General features: G+C 60.0%; 1 protein-coding gene across 5 annotated transcripts in view; it reads left to right on the top strand.

The window, feature by feature from the left end:
* EPN2 (epsin 2) overlaps positions 1-21,401 on the top strand; it is a 100,176-nt gene that overhangs the window by 54,104 nt on the left and 24,671 nt on the right. For 3 of the 5 annotated variants that reach the window (XM_066264394.1, XM_066264392.1, XM_066264393.1), the window contains exon 3: positions 1,044-1,214. The exons of the other annotated variants lie outside the window; for them this stretch is intronic. In XM_066264394.1, the coding sequence (XP_066120491.1) occupies positions 1,044-1,214 (171 nt within the window). The remainder of the gene's footprint in view (positions 1-1,043; positions 1,215-21,401) is intronic. 5 annotated transcript variants of the gene reach the window in all.

Raw genomic sequence — 21,401 nt, 5'->3', positions numbered from 1 at the left:
GGCTGCTGTGGAGGACGCAGCGCTTGTCTGTCTGTCAAAGTGCAGCACCCGGGCCCCTTCCTGTGGACTCAGTGGCACTGTGTCGGCATGATGGGTTTTTTGTTTTTAGGAAGTTGTCGTATGACGGGCAGACCTGTCATCCCTTGCCCGGTCAGCGTTTCTGTCCCCAGACTGCTTACTGGCACTCCCTGCGTTGGCGGGTGTCAGTGTGACGTGGTGCAGCCAGCGGTAGCGTTTGGGGAAATGGGTCAGACGGGAGATTCACACAGTGAAGTCAGGCTCCCGCCCCCTGGGACGGAGCTGTTGTCGAGCCCAGAGAGGTAGTGCTCTCGCCCAGCGCTTTCTCTCTGAACTTGAACTCTGCCTGAGCGAAGGTTGTGACCTTCAGGAATGCGCTTGAGAGACCTGAACCTGTGTATCTCCAGATGTCTCTGTCCAGGCTAGGGCTCACCAGGAAACGGAGATGGCCCTGTAAGCAGTGGAGTGTTTGTTCCTCTCACGGGGCCTCTCCCCGTCCCGAGAGGCCCCCGGGGTGGAGCTGCTGTCCGGTGTCCTCGGCTCCCTTCTTGGAGCTGGGAGTGGCCGTGCTCCGTGGCCCTGGAGCAGCTCCCCGCGCCGCCTGCCCTCTGCCCTCTGCCCTCTGCCCTCTGCCCTCTGCAGCCAGTGTTCTGGAGAAGCCGGGGGACCCAGCGGGGAGCTTCAGTAGCCAGTGTTCCCTTTTGGCCGTGGTTGTGGGTACTTCAGGTGCGAGGCGAGGCCTTCGGGGTGCCGGAGCCTGGGCTTCTGGACAGGCCTCTCCACGCAGGTCCTGCCGGCCTTGTGCTGGACCAGCTGCGGCTGCCACAGCCCCACCTCTGACGGGTCCCGGTGCCCTCTGACCCCGAGCGTGGCTGCATGCTCAGGGTCGGGTGGTGGGTCAGCAGGCGGCTCCCTGCCTCTGAGAATGTCAGTCAGGCACTGGCTTCTGCTCGAGTCCTGCGCTCCCTGTCCCTCTAACGCCCTGTCTTTCTCTGTGTGTGTGTGTGTGTGTCCCTGCTCTGCAGCGCCCGAGGCCTCGCTGTGCCCCCAGCACCGCACAGGGGCCCCGTTGGGTCAGAGCGAGGAGCTGCAGCCGCTGAACCAGCGTCACCCCTTCGGGCCGCACCCGGGGCTGGCCTCCCACCCAAACGGTGACTGGGGCCATCCCTGCCTCACTTGTGACCGGGCAGTCCGAGGTGGGACAGTGGTTTGCTTTTCTCCTTCCTAGAAATGCTGGGCAGCTTGCTGGGGGTTTGCTTGTGTCAGATACAGCCAACTCTCTCCCTGTCTCCTCTGGACCTCGTGATCCAGCCCTGCCAGACCCAGGGCCCCTCTCCTCCTCCCGCTAGGAGTGCAGACCCCAGCCATGCCCCTCACCCTCGTGCTCCTGGCTAGAAACTGCTGAAAGTTCAGCCGGGGAGCTGCTGTTTGGGCCAGGCACGGGTCGTTCTCCCTGCTCGCCTGTGTCCCTGTGCCCCAAGAAACGAGGGGCTCGTGTCCCTGTGCCCTGAGAAACGAGGGGCTCCCCTGCCTGCCCAGCCCAGGTATTCATGCTCGCCTGTGTCTCTGTGCCCTGAGAAACGGGGCTCCTGTCCCTGTGCCCTGAGAAACGAGGGGCTCCCCTGCCTGCCCAGCCTAGGTGTCCATGCTCGCCTGTGTCTCTGTGCCCTGAGAAGCGAGGGGCTCCCCTGCCTGCCCAGCCCAGGTGCAGCAGAGAGCCAGACCACTTGGCTCATGGAGCCAGAAAGGTGTGGTTTAAATCTCCGCCACGCCGGGCAAGCCCAGGGGCCTGGCGGCCAGCCGTGGGAAGCCACCATCCTTGGTGCAGTGATACGTCCCTTGCTGAGAACAAAGTGGGATTGTTTCTGCTTCTCAATTAACTGCTGTTCTTCCTAAAATCCCCATTGCCATGGTAAACAGAGAGTTAGCTGTACTGTCAATTCTAGGTCACGGTGTTTGAAGATACCTAATTCAATGGGTAGTTAAAAATGGGGCTTCTCTTTTGACTGATTAATAATGTATCCTGGTCAGAGCCCACAACTGTTGCAGGTTCAACTGAAAACAGATGTCACTGTTGCCTACGGGAAAGTGCTCTCAATCTAGTCTACCTTCGGTCCCAAGTGGGGCCCTGCCGCAGAGGAGAAAGCTGGCATTAGCAGGGGCCTGACAAAGAGCCTCTGTGTGCCTCCCCACAAGGTGTGGTCAGCCTTTGTTCAGCGCTGGAAACAGTTACTGTTTATTCGTGCCTCATTAATATTACAGCGTGTCTGACTGGGCGTTTGTGTGATCACTGTCTTCGGCTGTGGGACCTTCTCCTTCAGGCCTCCAGCTGCCCCTGACAGTTCCCACAGGACTGGGGGGGGAGACCAGCTGCACCCTGCAGAGAATGCAGCAGGACACAACAGAGTGCACGGACAAGGAGCGGGAGGGCCAGCGTCCCAGGTCTGGGTGCCACCAGGTCGGGGGCTAGTCCCCAGAGCCCCAGGGGGTCCCCTTTGTCCTGCCAGGTTCTACACACTCGGTAACAGGGAAGGGCTGTTTGGAGTCTCTGGTTAACTTTGCATTAACCGCCCCCCAGCTCTGCTGGGACAGCCACATGTTAAAATCAGGCTGACTGGCCCCTTCCACGCCCTCTCCCCCCCGCTGTGGCCTGGACCAGGCACCTTGCTCCACGCTCCACCTTATCCCGCAATTCCTTCTCCTGGGGGCCTCCCCTGCACATCTGGAAGGTGCTCAGGACCCAGGCAGATTTCTCTTCTCCAGCTCTGGGAGAAATTAGGATAAAAATGAAAAATTTTTGACAATTTCTCATGCCCTAGAGGAGTTTTGGGGAAACAAGTGTCACATGCTGTCATGTTTCATTTCCCAGCCATTGGGTGTGTGCGTTCCTGTCCACATCTCACACGCTCCACGGTGGGGGGTGTGCGTGCAGGGCTCCGGCCCCTGACGCCTCTGTCTGTCTTAGCACTGACGAGTGCCAGTGTAAGGGGGGTGGGGGGGACATGCTCACTGCACGGCCTCGGTGGGTTTGCTCTTGAACCCAGCAGCCCAGACAGACAGACGCTATGCCAGTGTAAGGGGGGGTGGGGGACATGCTCACTGCACGGCCTCAGTGGGTTTGCTCTTGAACCCAGCAGCCCAGACAGACAGACGCTGGCCATTCAGAAATGGTCTCGTGAAATGCAGGCTGTGATTCAGGGGAGACTTTGTGAGAGGCACTCTTAGGACCCCAGACCCCTCAGGGGAGGCCTGGTGGGCAGGGTGCAGACTCAGGGCGGGCACAGGGGACGCTCTGGTGCCCTGGCTGCTGTTTGTACCCACAGCAGTCACGGTGGTGGAGGAGACGCTTTTTCTCTTGCATGCTGTGTCCGTGTGTCCTCCTTGGGTCTCCTCCCTCCCTCTCCCTACCACGGGGTCGATGGCCCTGACCTCGGAGACCTTTCCCATGCTGTCCTTTATCTCAGTCTCATGGCCCGCCTCCCTGCCTGGAGGCTTTCTTGCTGTGAGCCGCCGTTCTTACCCACCCTCCAGCTTTACAAACGGTGCCCCGATCCCAGGTCTCAGGGAGCTCCCCTAAACCCCAGGGGCCCCCAGAGGCGGCACAGCAGACATTCCCTGCCCTTCCCCGCTGCGTCTGCCTCAGGGCAGTGCTGTCGGTGGAGCTGGCTCCTGCATCTGCCCGTTCACTCGACACGTGTGTGCTGTCCCCACCGTGCGCCCGGCGAGGAGCTGGGCACAGAGCAGGCCCCACCGCTGCCGCCTGGAGGAGAGTCGGCATGCTGTGGGTTGAGTGCCCCGTGCACCGCAGACAGTCTGGGACGACCCCACCGGGCCTGCAGAGCGGGGAAGGCAGCCCACGGTGTTGAGGGCATCAGAGCAGCCTCTCTGAGAAAGTGACTCTGGAGCAAGAATTGGAGGAGGAGGAGGCATGAACTGTTGAAGGTCTGAAAGAGTGTCCCAGGCAGAGAGCTGGAGCAGCAGTGCAAAGGCCCTGGGGTGGGAGTCTATTCAGGGAGTGTGCGGAGCAGGAAGGCAGCCAGTGTGGCTAGAGCTGCGTGAGGACACAGGAGATGAGGTCAGGGCGGGGGTAGCCAGGGCGGGCCTGGGAAGGGGTGTGCCTGCCTCTCACACTGACCCGGTGGGGAGCCGTTCTTTCCATTCCTAATCCATCTCAGAATGATACTCTTGTGTCAGTGTTTAGATTTTGTAGCTATGTCAGGTTGCTATAGAATTTTGTAAATAGTTTCTCTCACTGCACTTAATCTTGTGTGTGCCACATGCTGAGCAGGCTGGTACAGGGCCTTTGGGTCATTGCAAAACCCTGGCTCTTCCTTAGTGCCTTGGGAGGCAGAGGTGGGTTTGGGACCGAGGAGGGACTTAATCCACTTTGGGATGAGAAGGCTTAGGAGGACCAGTCCAGAGACTGCAGCCCTGTCCAGGTGGGAGACGCGGACCGCTGGGCTGTGGCGGTCTGGGTGTGTGACAGCAGCGAGCGGCAGGGCCTGCCGGGGGCGGGTGGGGGGGACCGGGCGGGTGGGGGGGACCGCTGGGCTGTGGCGGTCTGGGTGTGTGACAGCAGCGAGCGGCAGGGCCTGCCGGGGGCGGGTGGGGGGGACCGGGCGGGGGGGACCGGGCGGGGGGGGGGACCGCTGGGAGCCGGGGCTGCTGTCACCTGCTGTGAGGGGGCTGTGAGTAGAGCAGGCTGAGCAGGGGTGGGGTTATGTCTGGAGAGGCTGACGTGTCCAGTAGACGCGCAGGTGGAGGTGAGCGGGCGGTGGGTCTCAGGACTAGGGTTCTGTGGCTGGAGACGCCCTCAGCGCTCTGCGCCCCTGGCTCTCAGGTTCACACAGTGGTCTTGTGGTTCTGGTGACCCGGCTGCCCCGCCTGCCGAGGCTGGCTCTCTGGCCTGCCATGTGTGGGCTGCCTCACTTGGTTCTGGCCAAGGGGTAGGGTCTGCCGAGAGCACAGAGACGGGCCCGCCAGCTTGGATGGAGCCAGGTGTGAGCAGCTCACCTGTTCCCCCTGCCCGGGGCTCTGTCCGCCCTCCCACCTCCGCGGGCTGGTCCTGACGCTACGGGAAAGCTGTAGACGCGCTCAGGGCAGCGGGCACCCACATTGAAGGCGCTCCATGGGGTTTGGAGACGCGCCCCTGAGTCGGGGTGCAGGCCTGGAACATAAAGGTTGCTGCTGCCCTCCGACATGGGTGCTCCGAGGCCGGGGCAGAGGGCAGGCCCTGCGAGAAGGAGAGCGCCCAGCTGGCTTGCAGGTCCCTTGTCACGCGCCCTGCGTCCGTGTCCGGCCAGCGCTGTCCTCGCCCTGCTGCCTGCCGTGTTGCTGGGTGCCCTGGGTTTCCAGGTGGGAGGTCAACTGTCAGCATTCCTGTTCTTAGAAAAAGAAAAGAAAAGGAAGGGAGATGGAGAATAGAAATTCTCTTCGCCCTCTGAGTCCCTCAGGTGAATTAGCACCCAGCCCACATTCCCTGACCCAGAGCGGCAGCGGCAGGCTCTGCACAGGGTGCGTGCTGCACCCGTGGCCAGTCTCTCGAGCTGTCCTGATGACCCCTGTCTCAGTGACACCGTCAGCACTCTGGCCAACGCAGAGAAGCCATCTGTGGTGTGGCTGGGGCTGCCCCCACCCACCATCAGCAGTGACCACCACATGAGCACGAGAGGTCATGGCTTTTCATGTATTTTCCCTGCTTCGCTGCAGAACAGATTGGGGTTGGCTTACAAAACACACTGTGCTGGAGGATTAAATAGATACCAGGAAAAATTAGGGCAAAAGGAAAAGAAAGATAAGAAGATAAGGCCAGGGTCACATATAACTGCTGGAGATGAGTCCAGACTTGGCTTTGAATTTCTCGGCCACCAAGTACCAAAGAGGGCAGTTTCTCTCTCGCTGCCGGACACCTGTCCAGCATCCAGCTGCCGCCCAGGGAGGCCAGGTGCTCATGGGGCAGGAGCGGCGGGCTGGGAGGAGCCTGCGTGGCCCCCTGGGCTCTGCGGGCGGGGTGGGACGCCCTCCCCCTCTCTGCATGGTGAGCAGCCATTCTGAGCCCATTAGACAGAGTCTGGAAGCCTCTGTGTGCATCCTTTCTCTCTCATGTGTGTGAGAAGGACCGGGAAACAGCTGGCCACTTTGCGCACGGGCATCTCAGGGGTGCAGAGGGGTCAGTCACTGTGGCAGCAGCTCTGCCCGCAGACTCGGTGGGGGGGGTCAGGGCTGGGGGGGCCCACCCCACCCACGGGAGAGCTCTTTCCATGACAACTAGCATCTGAGAAAGAGAGTCTTATATAGATCTGTTCCAAAAACTTGAGGATGTGGGAAAATACATTAACTGCTTAATAAAATCCATCCTCGCCAGCACGTGGCTCAGAAGCCCTCTGGGCTGTGGTCTTGGAAGGAGGCCGGGTCAGTCCAGACCTCTGGGGAGTGCGGGGGAGGTGCAGGGCTGAGGGGCACTGCCCTGGAATGGGGGTGGGGGACATGCCCAGGACTGAGAGGTGGCTGGTGGCTGCTGGCCAGGTGATTCCCCGGTGTCGGGGAAGGCTAGGGACAGCCGGCCCTCAGGGACCTTCCCCTGGGCTTTGGGCTGCATCTTGGCAGGTTGTTTTCTGAGGGGGCGGCCTAGGAACCTGGTGGGAGACGGGTTCTGTGGCGTCCCTTGTTGCTGGGACAGATGTGTTCTGGAAGCCATGGCCCTGCATCTCTGGCAGGCAGGGGAGTTGATGTTGACTTATGCCATAGAAAATTGAAGTTGTGAATACAATACTTATATCTATCCACTTGTCTCTAAAGTGTCTTTTGTGATACAGGCAAACTTTTTAAATAAACCATGGAGAGTGGAGTCTGAGAAAGGGGAAGGGGAGTTTGTCCCTCACGTCACACAGCTGGTAACAGGGTCTGACTGATGGCTGCTTAGTGGCTAATTTCAAGTCATCAGCTTAAATTAAAGGGGGTGTTTAAAAATTTTGTAAACAAAAATGAGGAGGAAGGTCTAAAGATGCATATAATTTACATAATCTGTGTGTATCATGGTATTCTGTTGTCTTCAAAGTGCTTTTTCACCACCTGAAATGACGGTATTACTTTGTTTTCTGTCTTACTTGCACCGTGCCTGGTCCTGGGGGCTGTTCAGTGAACACTTGCTAAGAGAAGAGTACTGAATAAACCCAACTTGGAGGGGGGTATTTCTATGTGATGTGCCCATCTCTGTTGGTGTCTGCCCAGGCGTGAGTATTGTTAGTCTTTTGAAAGTACATTTTGGAGGTTTTCCAGCAGTATAGAAACATGCACGTCTGTATCTTTTCTTGGTGCTTTAACGTTGAGTTTAACACCAGTGTGATCTACAGTTGCAGTTACTGCTTAGTAATAAAAGACTATATTCTTCATTGGCCTGCTTGCTTTTCCCCCTCAAGCCACCAGCTCTCAAGCTGGCTGCCCAGGAGATTTTTAATGTCCCACGGTGTCCCAAAGCCTGCGCCACATGTCTGCCCAGTCAAGTTGGAAACTCTGGGGTAGGCCCAGGCGTCACTGTGGGGTCAAGCTCCTGGCGACCGTGGTGTGTGTCTGGGGCGGAGTGCCTCTGCTCGTCTGGTCCAGTTAGTGTAGATTTTGTGCTGTGGGAGGCTCCCTCCCCTCTCCCTTCAGCTGCTGACCCAGCTCCCTCCCCTCTCCCTTCAGCTGCTGACCAGTAGCAATGCCCTTTGGGAAAGTTAAGTCAGCAGGAAGGACTCAGGCTTTCAGCAGCTGGAAATTGCTGCTGCTGATTGAATTAGGCCCCTCCTGCTGACCGCTGGTGGAAGGCTGGGTCGCAGGGTCAGCCAGCCGCCTCGCCAGCATCCCATGATGAGTTCACGTGGCCTGCCTCTCTGGTTCTGCCTCTGCACGTGGTGCGATGGGAAGTGGTGAGACCTTTCTGTGTTGGTAGAGCATGTTCATTCTGACGGAGGCCGAAGGAGATGCGGGAAGGATAAAAATCCTCTCATCTGACTACACAAAGACCCGGGGTTCACATGTCAGTGTACTTCCTTCTGGGCACTGTGTATTTTATACCAACACATTTTTTTTTCTTTTTAAAAGATTTTATTTATTCATTATAGAGAGGGGGGGGGGAGAGAGAGAGAGAGAGAGAGAGAGAGAGAAAAGGGGGGAGGAGCAGAAAGTATCAACTCCCATATGTGCCTTGACCAGGCAAGCCCAGGGTTTTGAACTGGCAACCTCAGCGTTTCCAGGTTGACACTTTATCCACTGCGCCACCACAGGTCAGGCTGGGCACTGTGTATTTTAAAAGCATTTTCTCTTTCAGGATCACAGTTACATTGTAAATTCAACCTCACCCCCCACACCACCACCCCTGCTTTTTGTCTTGCAACATTGTAGCAGAAGGAACAGCTCTATTCTGCCTTACACTGGGAGACCGTTCCTAAGTCACCCTTACCTGATGCTGGACAGTCACTCACTCCTGATGTTCACACCAGACTGCCCAGCCATTCTCAGTGCCAGCTGCCTAGACGATGAGCGTGGGCAGTCTAGAGCCCTGGTTGTGAGATTCGTGTGGCCATTGTCTGTGGGCAAGGCAGGCGGGCTCTTCACGTGGAGAGGAATGGAAGGCCAGGCCAGGACTCACATCCCCAGACGTTGCTGCGTGGACAGAGCTGACCACAGGTTCCATGAGGACAGGAGGCCGTTCATGGTTTGCTCTGTGCAGGCATTAGAACAACAACAGAATTGTAGGAGTGTTGTCCATAGAGCCACGGGACAGTTTCAAAGTGTTAGTGTGTCCATTTGCTCCTCCTGGTAGAGTCGTGCGTGCTGGGGGCTGGCCAGGAGCGGTGAAGGGGCCCCCGTTGGCGACAGGCCTTGCCCTCGGTGGTCTTCCCGCTCAGGACAGGCAGACACGCCGTTGCACCAAGTGTGCAGCACCTGGGGCGGGCGGTGCTGGTGGCTCGCAGCTCCTGTGACGTGAAGCGGCTCTCACCCCGCGCACGGGAGGACGGGCGTGGGCAGGTCGCAGCGGACGCTGCCGTGGCACGTGCCGCCCTCCATGGGGCCTCGCCACCGCGTCCTGCGGGAAATGCACGACCTTGCATTCCGATTGTTTCACCTTCCTCTGCGTTTTCCAGGCTGTGTCACCTTACACTTGTAACCTAAAGGGCAGAGCTTCCGCAGGTTACTAGGTAGGTTACTAACCTCTGCATGTTTGTCTTTTCATCTGTTAGGTGGGGTTAAGGGCTGTTGTTCCCTGACACCCCTCCTCCCCCATGCAGAGGAAGTGCTCGTACACAGGGCGTGACCATTGGTCCATTCAGAGGAAGTGCTCGTACACAGGGCGTGACCATTGGTCCATTCAGAGCTGCCCGCAGGTTCTCACTGGTCTGAGTGACGTTGTGGGAATGTCTTCCTGCAGAAAGCTTGCTTCCCCAAGGGTTCTCTGGGTGAGCCCCTCGATGTAGAATTCCCCGAAGGGAGTTGGGGTTCACGGGAAAAGTGTAGAACATTATCCTGTCCCTTAAAATGCGGCAAGTGCTCTTCAGACAGGTTGTGCCCATCTGTGGGGCCCCCCTCGGGGATGACAGTGCTCAGGCTATACAGCCCCCGAACCCAGGACAGGTCCTGGGATTTCTCAAAGGTCAGTGTTAATTTAATGGAAAATACTATCAAAACACGTTAAAAGTGAGCTTCCTGCTTGTATGTATTCCTCTAAGACAGCAGTCTTTGACCTCTCTCATCTAATGGCACACATACACTGATTACTAAAATTCTGCAGCACACCAAAAAATAAGTTTTTTGCCAGTCTGACAAAAATATAGGTATACGTTTGATGCACACACACCAGACGTCTACTGCTGTATTGGCTTGTGTTGGCTATTGTCGTTTTTTAATTTGACAGTCTAATGCAGGCGTCCCCAAACTTTTTACACAGGAGGCCAGTTCACTGTCCCTCAGACCATTGGAGGGCCGCCACATACAGTACTCCTCTCACTGACCACCAATGAAAGAGGTGCCCCTTCCGGAAGTGTGGTGGTGGGGGGGGATAAATGGCCTCAGGGGGCCGCATGTGGCCTGCTGGCTGTAGTTTGGGGACGCCTGGTCTAATGGAAAAGAGATCAGTGCCCCTGGCTTTAATTAGTTGGGTAAAAATTGCCTGGCCTGTGGTGGCGCAGTGGATAAAGCATAGACCTGGAACGCTGAAGTCGCTGGTTCAAAACCCCAGGCTTGCCTGGTCAAGGCACATATGGGAGTTGATGCTTCCTGCTCCTCCCCCTTCTCTCCCTCTCTCTCTCCCTCTCTCTCTCTCTCTCTCTCTCTCTCTCTCTCTTTCTCTCTCAAATGAATAAATAAAATCTTTATTTCTTTATTTTTTAATAAATAAAATCTTTTTTAAAAACCCTTGCAGCACATGGGTTGAATAGTCGCTGCTCTAAGAAACTGCTATAGGCATATAGCTTATTTAAGTTTTGATTGAATTAAGAAAAGAGAGGCCCTGGCCGGTTGGCTCAGTGGTAGAGCATCGGCCTGCCGTGCGGGGGATCCGGGTTCGATTCCAGGCCAGGGCACATAGGAGAGGCACCCATTTGCTTCTCCACCCCCCCTTCCTCTCTGTCTCCCCCCCCCCCCCCCCCCCCCGCAGCCGAGGCTCCATTGGAGCAAAGATGGCCCGGGCGCTGGGGATGGCTCCTTGGCCTCTGCCCCAGGCGCTAGAGTGGCTCTGGTCCCGGCAGAGCGACGCCCCGGAGGGGCAGAGCGTTGCCCCTGGTGGGCGTGCCGGGTGGATCCCGGTCAGGCACATGCGGGAGTCTGTCTGACTGTCTCTCCCCGTTTCCAGCTTAAGAAAAAAAAAATACAAAAAAGAAAAGAAAAGAGATAGATTATGACTTTATTGAAATTCCTGCCTTACCCTGCACTTCCTCACAAGCTTGAGTGTCAGTGTCCAGAGCCCCCACCACCATGCTCCCCACCTTCCACCTGAAGAGCAGCTTCCCTGGGGGATGAAGCCCCAGGAACCATGGGGACCCCCTGGGAGAACAGCAGTGAGGGAAGCGAGGAGCCTCCCCTCCCTGCCACACGGGCTGGGGTCTTGTCGTGGGCGGGGCTTCGTCTGTCGCAGGGAAACAGCCCAGACTTGTTCTTCCGATTCAGATGGAGGGTGGGCTTTGAGTCATGCAGACAAATGAAAGAACTACCTTTTGTCTCCGTGCCACCTGCCCCACCTCAGTCGCCAGCCCCGCCCCCTGCGGGAGCCTGGCCGTTGTCCTGGCCCTGTGCCTGCCCCCTGGGCGTCAGCTTCTGTGCCCGCACACGGAGGCGGCGGCAGAGGCGGAGGCGGTGGAGGCGGCAGCACCGTTGGGGTGCCCGGCGTGGGAGGTTGTGTGCTTGGAAATCACAGACATTGTTTTCGCGGGAAACTAAACTTGAGAATGAACTGACAGGCGTTTGAACGCTGCTCTGGCCGGCAGACAGGTCCGCAGTGTAGAACGCAGGAGTACTGAGGGTGAGGGGCGCAGGCGAGGCCCCCTGTAGAACGCAGGAGTACTGAGGGTGAGGGGCGCAGGCGAGGCCCCCTGTAGAACACAGGAGTACTGAGGGTGAGGGGCGCAGGCGAGCCCCCCTGTAGAACACAGGAGTACTGAGGGTGAGGGGCGCAGGCGAGCCCCCCTGTAGAGCACAGGAGTACTGAGGGTGAGGGGCGCAGGCGAGCCCCCCTGTAGAACGCAGGAGTACCGAGGGTGAGGGGCGCAGGCGAGCCCCCCTGTAGAACGCAGGAGTACTGAGGGTGAGGGGCGCAGGCGAGGCCCCCTGTAGAACACAGGAGTACCAAGGGTGAGGGGCGCAGGCGAGGCCCCCTGTAGAACACAGGAGTACCGAGGGTGAGGGGCGCAGGCGAGGCCCCCTGTAGAACACAGGAGTACTGAGGGTGAGGGGCACAGGCGAGGCCCCCTGTAGAACGCAGGAGTACTGAGGGTGAGGGGCACAGGCGAGGCCCCCTGTAGAACGCAGGAGTACTGAGGGTGAGGGGCGCAGGCGAGCCCCCCTGTAGAACGCAGGAGTACTGAGGGTGAGGGGCGCAGGCGAGCCCCCTGTGTGCTCCCAGAGCCCCTGCCTGTTCTTTGTGCCCAGGGGTGGGGTGTCCACCTGCCCTGTGCAGGGTTCTGATGGCACGGTGGGACAGTCAGCACAGGAGTGGACACTTACACACGAGGGCACGCTTCTCTTTCCCACGTGAGGAGCAGAGAGAGCGTGGCAACCCACAGGCTGGAAGAGCTGGGGGACTCCAGGAACTGAGTAGGTGGGGGAGCCCGGAGCAGGCCGAGCTCGTGTGCAGGGCTGGGCCGGTGGGTCCTGGTGGAGGGGGTCGATTGGGAGCCCATGGAGCAGGAGTCTGTCCCGCCTCATGTGGATGCTCGCTTCAGTGTGGGCAGGGCGGTGGGGGCACCTCGTGTGCTCTGGGGATGTTGCATCGGGCCAGGCTGGGCTTAGAACAACAGTGGTTGTGTCACCTTCCGGAGGCCAGAGTTTGAGTATCGGTGTTAGACTGCCACATTCCCTCTGACACCTGCAGGGGAGAATCCTTCCTGCCTTGGCCTGGCTTCTGGTGGTGGCCGGCGGTGCTTGGTGTTCCCGGCCAGCAGCTGCCACGCTCCAGTCCTGCCGTTGTGTGTGTGTGTCTCTTTCCTGTCCTGTCAGGCGACAGTCCTATTGCATGGCAGCCCCACCCTGCCTCAGTATGACCTCTTAGCCAGCAACACCTGTAGAGCCCCGTTTCCAAATACAGCCGTCATCTGAGGTGCTGGAGGTCAGGACTAAAGTGTGTCTTTTCCGGGGCCCAATTCTGATACCACCGCTGGTCAGGAGAGAGCCCTCCGAGTGCTGAGCCTACAGTAGCCACAGCATCACATGCTGCACCCTGACCGTGGGGGACAGTGGGGTGCTGTGGAGGTCACCGTGAGCCAGGGCCCTGGCTCGGTGGTCCAGGGATGTTTCCAGGTGTAACAGAACCTCAGGTAAGCCAGAACCTGGCTGCTCCTCACCGTCAAAGCTCCAGTCCTGACCCAGGATTCCGCCACTGCCCCCAGAGCGGTCACACTGCATCCCTCCTCTGCTTGAACCTCCCAAAGCCCTTCCAGGAACCCCTGGGACGTCCACGGCCCGTCCTTGGCCCGTCCACCTGACCCCATGGCACCTGCTGCCTGAACCAGCCTCCGGGCCCCCAGCCCACAAGCAGAGCTCCCACCCACTCCGTGCCCAGCCCCCGCCCTGCGCACACCCCGGGCCCTGCTCTCTGACCTCTGACCACCCAGGACAGCGCTGTGCCCTGCGCCTCCTCTCCCTGCTCTGTTGACATGCGCGGGTCTCTGCTGACCAGACGCACGCTCCGGAGAACAGGCTCTCCCCAGGCCTGGAGGAGGGTGCGGGACTGAGGGTCTCAGAGCCCCACGGGGTGCTGGGCGCAAGCGTGGGGTTTGGCTCTAAGACTTGGCGTTGAGGTCTCATGGCAGCTGAGCCCTATAACCTCTTCGGGCCCTAGTTATCTCTGTGAAAGGGTCTCAGGGTCACGCTGTCTCGCTGGAGAGTCCCCTCCCCTCCAGCCCCCCAGACGGGGTCTGTGCGTTTGGGGTGGAGGGTCCGAGTGCCATGCACACGTTAACCCGTTCAATCCCCTGGCCCCCGGAAGGCAGGGGCTCTCTCCGACCCAAAGATGAGAGCACCGAGGTGCCGAGGCCATGTGCTCAGAGGTGGCAGAGCCCGATCGGAGCCTAGGTATTCGACTTGACCTCCACCCTGGGCTGCTTCTCTTAAGCTGAAAATGCCCTGAAGCCTAGGTCAGGCCGCGGCAAGGTGCTCACACATGGTGGCACGCGCAGCGAGGGACGGACGCGGCTCCCCGTGGGTGGGTGCGGACACGCGCCCGCGCCCACACCTGCAGTGTGCATTGAAGTGGGTTCTGGGTGGAATCCCAAGAAATGTCCACAGCTGCTTCCTCTGGGGAGAGGGTGGCGCTCACTTCCCTTTATGTTCAAGTGTTTAAAAGTTCCGAGCGTCATCACATTCTACCCATGAGTGCTTCAGCGTGCGACGGTTCCTGAAGAGCGAGGGAGAGCCAGGCACACCTCGCACACCCAGTCATGCCAGTGTCAACCGCCGTGTGCCATTGTCAACCGCCGTGTGCCAGTGTCATCTGCCATGTGCCAGTGTCATCTGCCATGTGCCAGTGTCAACCGCCGTGTGCCAGTGTCATCTGCCGTGTGCCAGTGTCATCGCCATGCGTGTGCAGTGTGGCCAGGGGTCCTAAAGCGTCTTCTGGCCGATCAGTCTGCACCTAGACCAGCCCAGGACCACGTATTGAATCTGGTTGTCCCTTTAGTCATACTGCAGCGAATTCCCTTTTTCTCATGATCCTAACACGCAAGAGGCCTGTGCAGTGGCCGACGGCGTCCCTTGGTCGGGTCTGGTTTGTGCGTGGCCGCGTGTGGGGTTGGGCTCAGTCCTCGCCCTGTGCTTCTGTGAGCTGGGAGACGGGTCTGGAGTCTGGGTTGCATTCAAGTTCAAGGTGTTGCCAGGGCCGTCACGGGTGTGGGAACAATGTCACGCGCGGGCAGGGGTAGGCACCACGTGCCGGGGTTGTCCCCTGCTGTGCAGGCAGACACGGCCACCAGACCCTGCAGCCCGAGTGACCTGGCTGAGATGGTGCTTTGGTGCACGTCTCACCTTCTCCCTTTTTGTCTTTTCCACCGTGGAGTTGCATCTTTTTTCTCTTTTAATTTCGCCTGGGGCAGTCTGGACTTCCTGTCTCATCATCTGCCTCCTTAAACTGAAAGCAGTCTTTCCTGCTCCGCCCTGTGAAGGGGTGGTGAGGGCCAGCAGGGTCCCAGGGGGGCGGGCTTGGGAGCCTCAGCTCCAGTGCTGTGGGGAGGGTGTGCCCGGCAGCCCAGGGCACTGATGCAGGAAACGGCCTGCAGAACCTCAGGAAGGCGCTGTCTCGCCCGGGTGACCCAGTGAGCACTTCCTGGCAGTGTCCTGGTGAGGCGGGAACCTAGCTGGACGGAGGACCTGGTCCCTGGAGGATGTAACTGGCCCTGGGCTCAGGGTGCTCCTCAGCCCTCCGTGGCGGTGGGAAGTGGAGGGTGGAGACCATGGCCCGGGTGGAGCCACAGACCTATCCCCATGAAGGCCTGGGCCACCTTAGGCCACGCATCTGTGCTTTCTACTATGTGAGCAGAAAGCTGGAGTGCCCAGAAGAGCTCTGGTCCCGGTGGCCTGGTTGTCCCGGGGTGAAGCAGAGAGAGAGCAGTGACCTGGGCAAGGCCTGTGTCCTCTGGGGGGAGCTGGCTGTGTGGTCACTCCTCACCCTCCCACAAGCCTGCTGGTCTCCACTCCACAGACAAGGACACAGGAGCCTGGAGAGGTGGGACCGTTTGCATGTGGTCACTGCTGGTGGACGGTGGCGACAGGGTGTGAACCCCAGTGTCTCTGTCAGCTGATGGGCACAGTTACAAGTGGTGGCAGCAGGTGAGGTCTTCTTGGGCCTTGAGGCCTGGTGACCTGACATCCTTGCCAAGATGTCATATGAGCCCTGTGTGTCCAGCATCAGCAGGGGACACTTGGAGGTGAGGCCCTCAGCCTGCACGAGGCCCACACACCAGGGAACTTGACAGAAGTCATGCTGGTCACCCCAAAGAGCTGTTGACAGTGGCACCGTGTCCCCACAGTGTCTGTTCCCATGAATCAGCACATACGATCGTAGAAGCTGCTCACGTACTTTCTAGGAAAATTGCAAAACCTCGCCGACGAGAAGAGCCTGTTTCCTGTTTTTCTGTTACCTTGACTAATTTGCTTTCTTCTTTCAAAATACTCAACGTAGCCTGACCTGTGGTGGCACAGTGGATAAAGCATCGACCTGGAACGCTGAGGTTGCCGGTTCAAAACCTTGGGCTTGCCCGGTCAAGGCACATATGGGAGTTGGAGCTTCCTGCTCCCCGCCCCCATCTCTTTCTCTCTCTCTCTCTCTCTCCCCTCTAAAAAAAAGATGAATAAACAAAATACTCAGCGTGGCCAGCTGAAGCATCTCTGCCCGGGAAGAGGCTGGGAGAGGCCCTCCCCACAGTGCAGGGTGCGGCAGCTGAGCTGGGCCCGCAGGCCCTGGGCAGGAGCAGACGGAGGCCCTGGTACCTGTCCCCTGCAGCGGAGGCCTTCCTCTCAGCCTGCATTCTGAGGGGCACCTTGGGCTCTCACAGGCTCTCTGGTCAGCCTCTGCCCTCAGGATCACTCAGACCGGAGGGACAGAAAGGAGGCCGACCTGCTCTCTCCTCGGCCAGAGCAAGTGGAGGCTGTGCTCTTCCAGGTGGGACGTGGTGGTGGGAGGGGCGGAGGGTGACTTGAGGCTCCTGTCATGGTCAGCTCATGCTGACAGTCCCTGTTCTTCCCCCAGAGGGTGGCCAGGAAACCAAGCAGCCGGCGGACCCAGGCACGGGCACGCCTCGGGCACTTGCTTTTTCTACGGGTCCCTGTGAGTTGGGGACCTTCAGATCCCCAGAGAGGGGCCAGGGCCACGCTCAGGTGGTCAGCAGGGTCCATTCAGACCCACCTCACAAGCACGCCTGTGTTCACTGTCCTGTGCACGGGCCATGCTCAGGTGGTCAGCAGGGTCCATTCAGACCCACCTCACAAGCACGCCTGTGTTCACTGTCCTGTGCACGGGCCACGCTCAGGTGGTCAGCAGGGTCCATTCAGACCCATCTCACAAGCACGCCTGTGTTCACTGTCCTGTGCACGGGCCACGCTCAGGTGGTCAGCAGGGTCCATTCAGACCCACCTCACAAGCACGCCTGTGTTCACTGTCCTGTGCACGGGCCACGCTCAGGTGGTCAGAAGGGTCCATTCAGACCCATCTCACAAGCACGCCTGTGTTCACTGTCCTGTGCACGGGCCACGCTCAGGTGGTCAGCAGGGTCCATTCAGGGCCACGCTCAGGTGGTCAGCAGGGTCCATTCAGACCCATCTCACAAGCACGCCTGTGTTCACTGTCCTGTGCACGGGCCATGCTCAGGTGGTCAGCAGGGTCCATTCAGACCCATCTCACAAGCACGCCTGTGTTCACTGTCCTGTGCACGGGCACAAGAAGCCCTTTGTGGGGCCGAGAGGCTGTCACCGAGGCGAGGACATCTCGGTTGGAACCCTGCCTCACAGCTGAGGCCTCTGAGCAGCTCAGCTGGTAGTCGGGGCTGGAGGCTGTGGACTCTGCCCTCTGCAGAGCTGAGAGCTCGCACCTCCGGGTATAAAACCACAGCATTTAGGGGAAGACCCTTTCCTCTAGTTTCCACGTTGATGTGGTGAGCTGTTTCCGCAGGTGCTGGCTCTGCAGTATTCTGACACCTCGTGGGGAGGATGTAAGCGGGACCGTTGGCGCTTGAAGCCAGCCATGGCCTTAGCTGTGCAGAGAGGCTCAGGGGGTTGGGGGGAGGGCTCGCTCCTCCAGAAGGCTGCTGTTCAGAGTGCTGGCCCCTCCTCCGGGCGGGTGGAGTCTGGCCTTGTGGCAGCCCAGGCTCAGCTTTCCCGGCCAGGAGGGTCTCCCTTGGGACGTGCTCTGGAGTGTGGAGCGGCTGTGAGGCCGTCTCCTCTCCACCCGTGGTTTCTGTTGGGTCGCCATGGAGGGTGTCGGTGTGCTGCGTTTGGCCCACACCAGGCGGTGTGGAAGCAAGCCGCGGACTCTCATCAGGAGAGCGGCCGTCCTGTGGACGGGAGAGCCGCGGTCAGCTGAGGAGACGCCCCTTCCAGGACCGTCCCGAGAACAGTCCCCCCCAGTGTCCCCCAAACCATCTGGCTCCCTCTGTTCCTACCAATCTGGATGAGGACATCTTTGCTTCTAGGGCACGAGGGGTGGGTCTAGGTGAGGTGTGGGAACAAAAGGAGCACAATGTGTTTTGGTCTCTGGTTAAGCAATCAAACGATTAAGATGGATTTGAGGACACTTGGATACCTCTAGCTTTATTTATGAAGAAGTGCTTTGGAAAATATTGTGGTGATGCTAGGCTGGGACTCAACTCGATTTTACTTAGAAGCATTTGTTTTCATAATAGCGCCCCCCCTTTCCTGTAGCTTAGAGAGGATGGTGGCAGTGGGCTGCTGGGCCTTTTCCTTTGGATTCTTCTTTTTCCTTTTTTTTACAGAGACAGAGAGAGAGAGTCAGAGAGAGGGACAGACAGGAACGGAGAGAGATGAGAAGCATCAGTCATCAGCTTTTCGTTGAGATACCTTAGTTGTTCATTGATTGCTTTCTCATATGTGCCTTGACCGTGTGCCTTCAGCAGACTGAGTGACCCCTTGCTTGAGCCAGTGACCTTGGGTCCAAGCTGGTGAGCTTTTGCTCAAACCAGATAAGCCCACGCTCAAGCTGGCAACCTCTGCATCCCAGTCTGACGCTCTATCCACTGCGCCACCGCCTGGTCAGGCTAGATTCTTCTTTTGTTGACAGTAAGTCATAGACACACTGGTCTTCACACCACTGAATTGCTCCAAATTAAATTTTGTTGCCGTATTTAAAAAAAAAAATTATTGATTTGAGAGAGAGAGAGAGAGAGAGAGACATTGATTTGTTCTGGTGCATGCCCTGACCGGAGTGGAGACCACAGCCTTGCACTGGGATGGCGCTCGGACCTGGCTGGGTCCACGCGGGCGATTCTTTCAGCTGTGTGACGGCAGTGTCTCTCACAGCCCCTGCCCTGCCCCGCCCCAGCCCCTGCTCACAGCAGTCCCTTGCGCCCTGCCCCGCCCCAGCCCCTGCTCACAGCAGTCCCTTGCGCCCTGCCCTGCCCCAGCCCCTGCTCACAGCAGTCCCTTGCGCCCTGCCCCGCCCCAGCCCCTGCTCACAGCAGTCCCTTGCGCCCTGCCCTGCCCCGCCCCAGCCCCTGCTCACAGCAGTCCCTTGCGCCCTGCCCCGCCCCAGCCCCTGCTCACAGCAGTCCCTTGCGCCCTGCCCTGCCCCGCCCCAGCCCCTGCTCACAGCAGTCCCTTGCGCCCTGCCCTGCCCCGCCCCAGCCCCTGCTCACAGCAGTCCCTTGCGCCCTGCCCCGCCCCAGCCCCTGCTCACAGCAGTCCCTTGCGCCCTGCCCCGCCCCAGCCCCTGCTCACAGCAGTCCCTTGCGCCCTGCCCCGCCCCAGCCCCTGCTCACAGCAGTCCCTTGCGCCCTGCCCCGCCCCAGCCCCTGCTCACAGCCCCTGCCCTGCCCCGCCCCAGCCCCTGCTCACAGCAGTCCCTTGCGCCCTGCCCTGCCCCAGCCCCTGCTCACAGCCCCTGCCCTGCCCCGCCCCAGCCCCTGCTCACAGCAGTCCCTTGCGCCCTGCCCCGCCCCAGCCCCTGCTCACAGCCCCTGCCCTGCCCCGCCCCAGCCCCTGCTCACAGCAGTCCCTTGCGCCCTGCCCTGCCCCAGCCCCTGCTCAGAGCAGTCCCTTGCGCCCTCACCTGGTTTTCTGTGGATTACCGCCACGGCCCCGAGTGTAGCTGGCCTTCTATTTTCTTCACTGCGGCCTGAGTCCAGCCCGCTGATAGCTCCTCTGTCAGGAGTAACAGCCCCACCTTTCACTTCCACCCAGACAGGCCCATCCCAAGAGGCGAGGTAAGATTGGAGATTTAGGCCTGACCAGGCAGTGGCGCAGTGACAGGCTGTCAACCTGGGGCACTGAGGACCCAGATTCAAAGCCCTGAGGTGGCTGGCTTGAGCCCAAGGTCACTGGCTTGAGCAAGGGTCACTGGCTCGGCTGGAGCCCCTCCCTGGTCAAGGCACATGTGAGAAGCAATCAATGAACAACTAAAGTGCTGCAACTACGAGTTGATGCTTCTCATCTCTCTCTCTTCCTCTCTCTCTGGAGAAAAAATAATGGATGTGACGAAGGAAGGAGGCCGACTAATACACAGTGAGAACATTTTCCTGCAATTACCCACCAGCCAGTGAGTGGAATTCTCCATCTCTCCACCCGTTCATCCGTTTGTGCGCGCACGCCCCTCCACCCACGCAGTGGGTGTTCCTAGCTGCTCTGTCAGACTCTGTGAGTGGATGTGAGAAGACAGGCCCGGGCCCTCCCCAAGCAGGGTGCCTTCTGGCGGGTCCTACCAGAGTGCAAAGGGCGCGGGAGGGCGCTGTTGTCAGAGACAGGGGGAGTGCTGACCCCGCCCGGCGGAGGGCGGTCCTGGAGGACCTGGGGTGGACAGCAGAGTGGGGACCAGCCAGGAGGACCTGGGGTGGACAGGCAGAGCGAGGGACCAGCCAGGAGGACCTGGGGTGGACAGCAGAGCGAGGGGCCAGCCAGGAGGACCTGGGGTGGACAGGCAGAGCGGGGACCAGCCAGGAGGACCTGGGGTAGACAGCAGAGCGAGGGGCCAGCCAGGAGGACCTGGGGTGGACAGGCAGAGCGGGGACCAGCCAGGAGGACCTGGGGTGGACAGCAGAGCGGGGACCAGCCGGGAGGACCTGGGGTGGACAGCAGAGCGGGGACCAGCCGGGAGGACCTGGGGTGGACAGCAGAGCGAGGGGCCAGCCGGGAGGACCTGGGGTGGACAGCAGAGCGAGGGGCCAGCCGGGAGGACCTGGGGTGGACAGCAGAGCGGGGACCAGCCAGGAGGACCTGGGGTGGACAGCAGAGAGAGGGACCAGCCGGGAGGACCTGGGGTGGACAGGCAGAGCGAGGGACCAGCAGGGAGGACCTGGGGTGGACAGCAGAGCGGGGACCAGCGGGGAGGACCTGGGGTGGACAGGCAGAGCGAGGGACCAGCCAGGGAGGACCTGGGGTGGACAGCAGAGCGGGGACCAGCCAGGAGGACCTGGGGTGGACAGCAGAGTGAGGGACCAGCCAGGAGGACCTGGGGTGGACAGCAGAGCGAGGGGCCAGCCGGGAGGACCTGGGGTGGACAGGCAGAGCGAGGGGCCAGCCGGGAGGACCTGGGGTGGACAGCAGAGCGAGGGGCCAGCCGGGAGGACCTGGGGTGGACAGGCAGAGCGAGGGACCAGCCAGGGAGGACCTGGGGTGGACAGCAGAGTGGGGACCAGCCAGGAGGACCTGGGGTGGACAGCAGAGCGGGGGACCAGCCGGGAGGACCTGGAGTGGACAGGCAGAGCGAGGGACCAGCCAGGGAGGACCTGGGGTGGACAGCAGAGCGGGGGACCAGCCGGGAGGACCTGGGATGGGACCTGGGGTGGACAGCAGAGTGGGGACCAGCCGGGAGGACCTGGGGTGGACAGCAGAGCGAGGGGCCAGCCGGGAGGACCTGGGGTGGACAGCAGAGCGAGGGACCAGCCAGGAGGACCTGGGGTGGACAGCAGAGCAGGGACCAGCCGGGAGGACCTGGGGTGGACAGCAGAGCGAGGGGCCAGCCGGGAGGACCTGGGGTG

The sequence above is a fragment of the Saccopteryx bilineata genome, chromosome 2 (genome assembly GCF_036850765.1).
Source record: "Saccopteryx bilineata isolate mSacBil1 chromosome 2, mSacBil1_pri_phased_curated, whole genome shotgun sequence".
Taxonomy (NCBI): domain Eukaryota; kingdom Metazoa; phylum Chordata; class Mammalia; order Chiroptera; family Emballonuridae; genus Saccopteryx; species Saccopteryx bilineata.
Note: the sequence above shows the minus strand (reverse complement) of the source record. Positions and strands in the feature narration are given on the sequence as shown.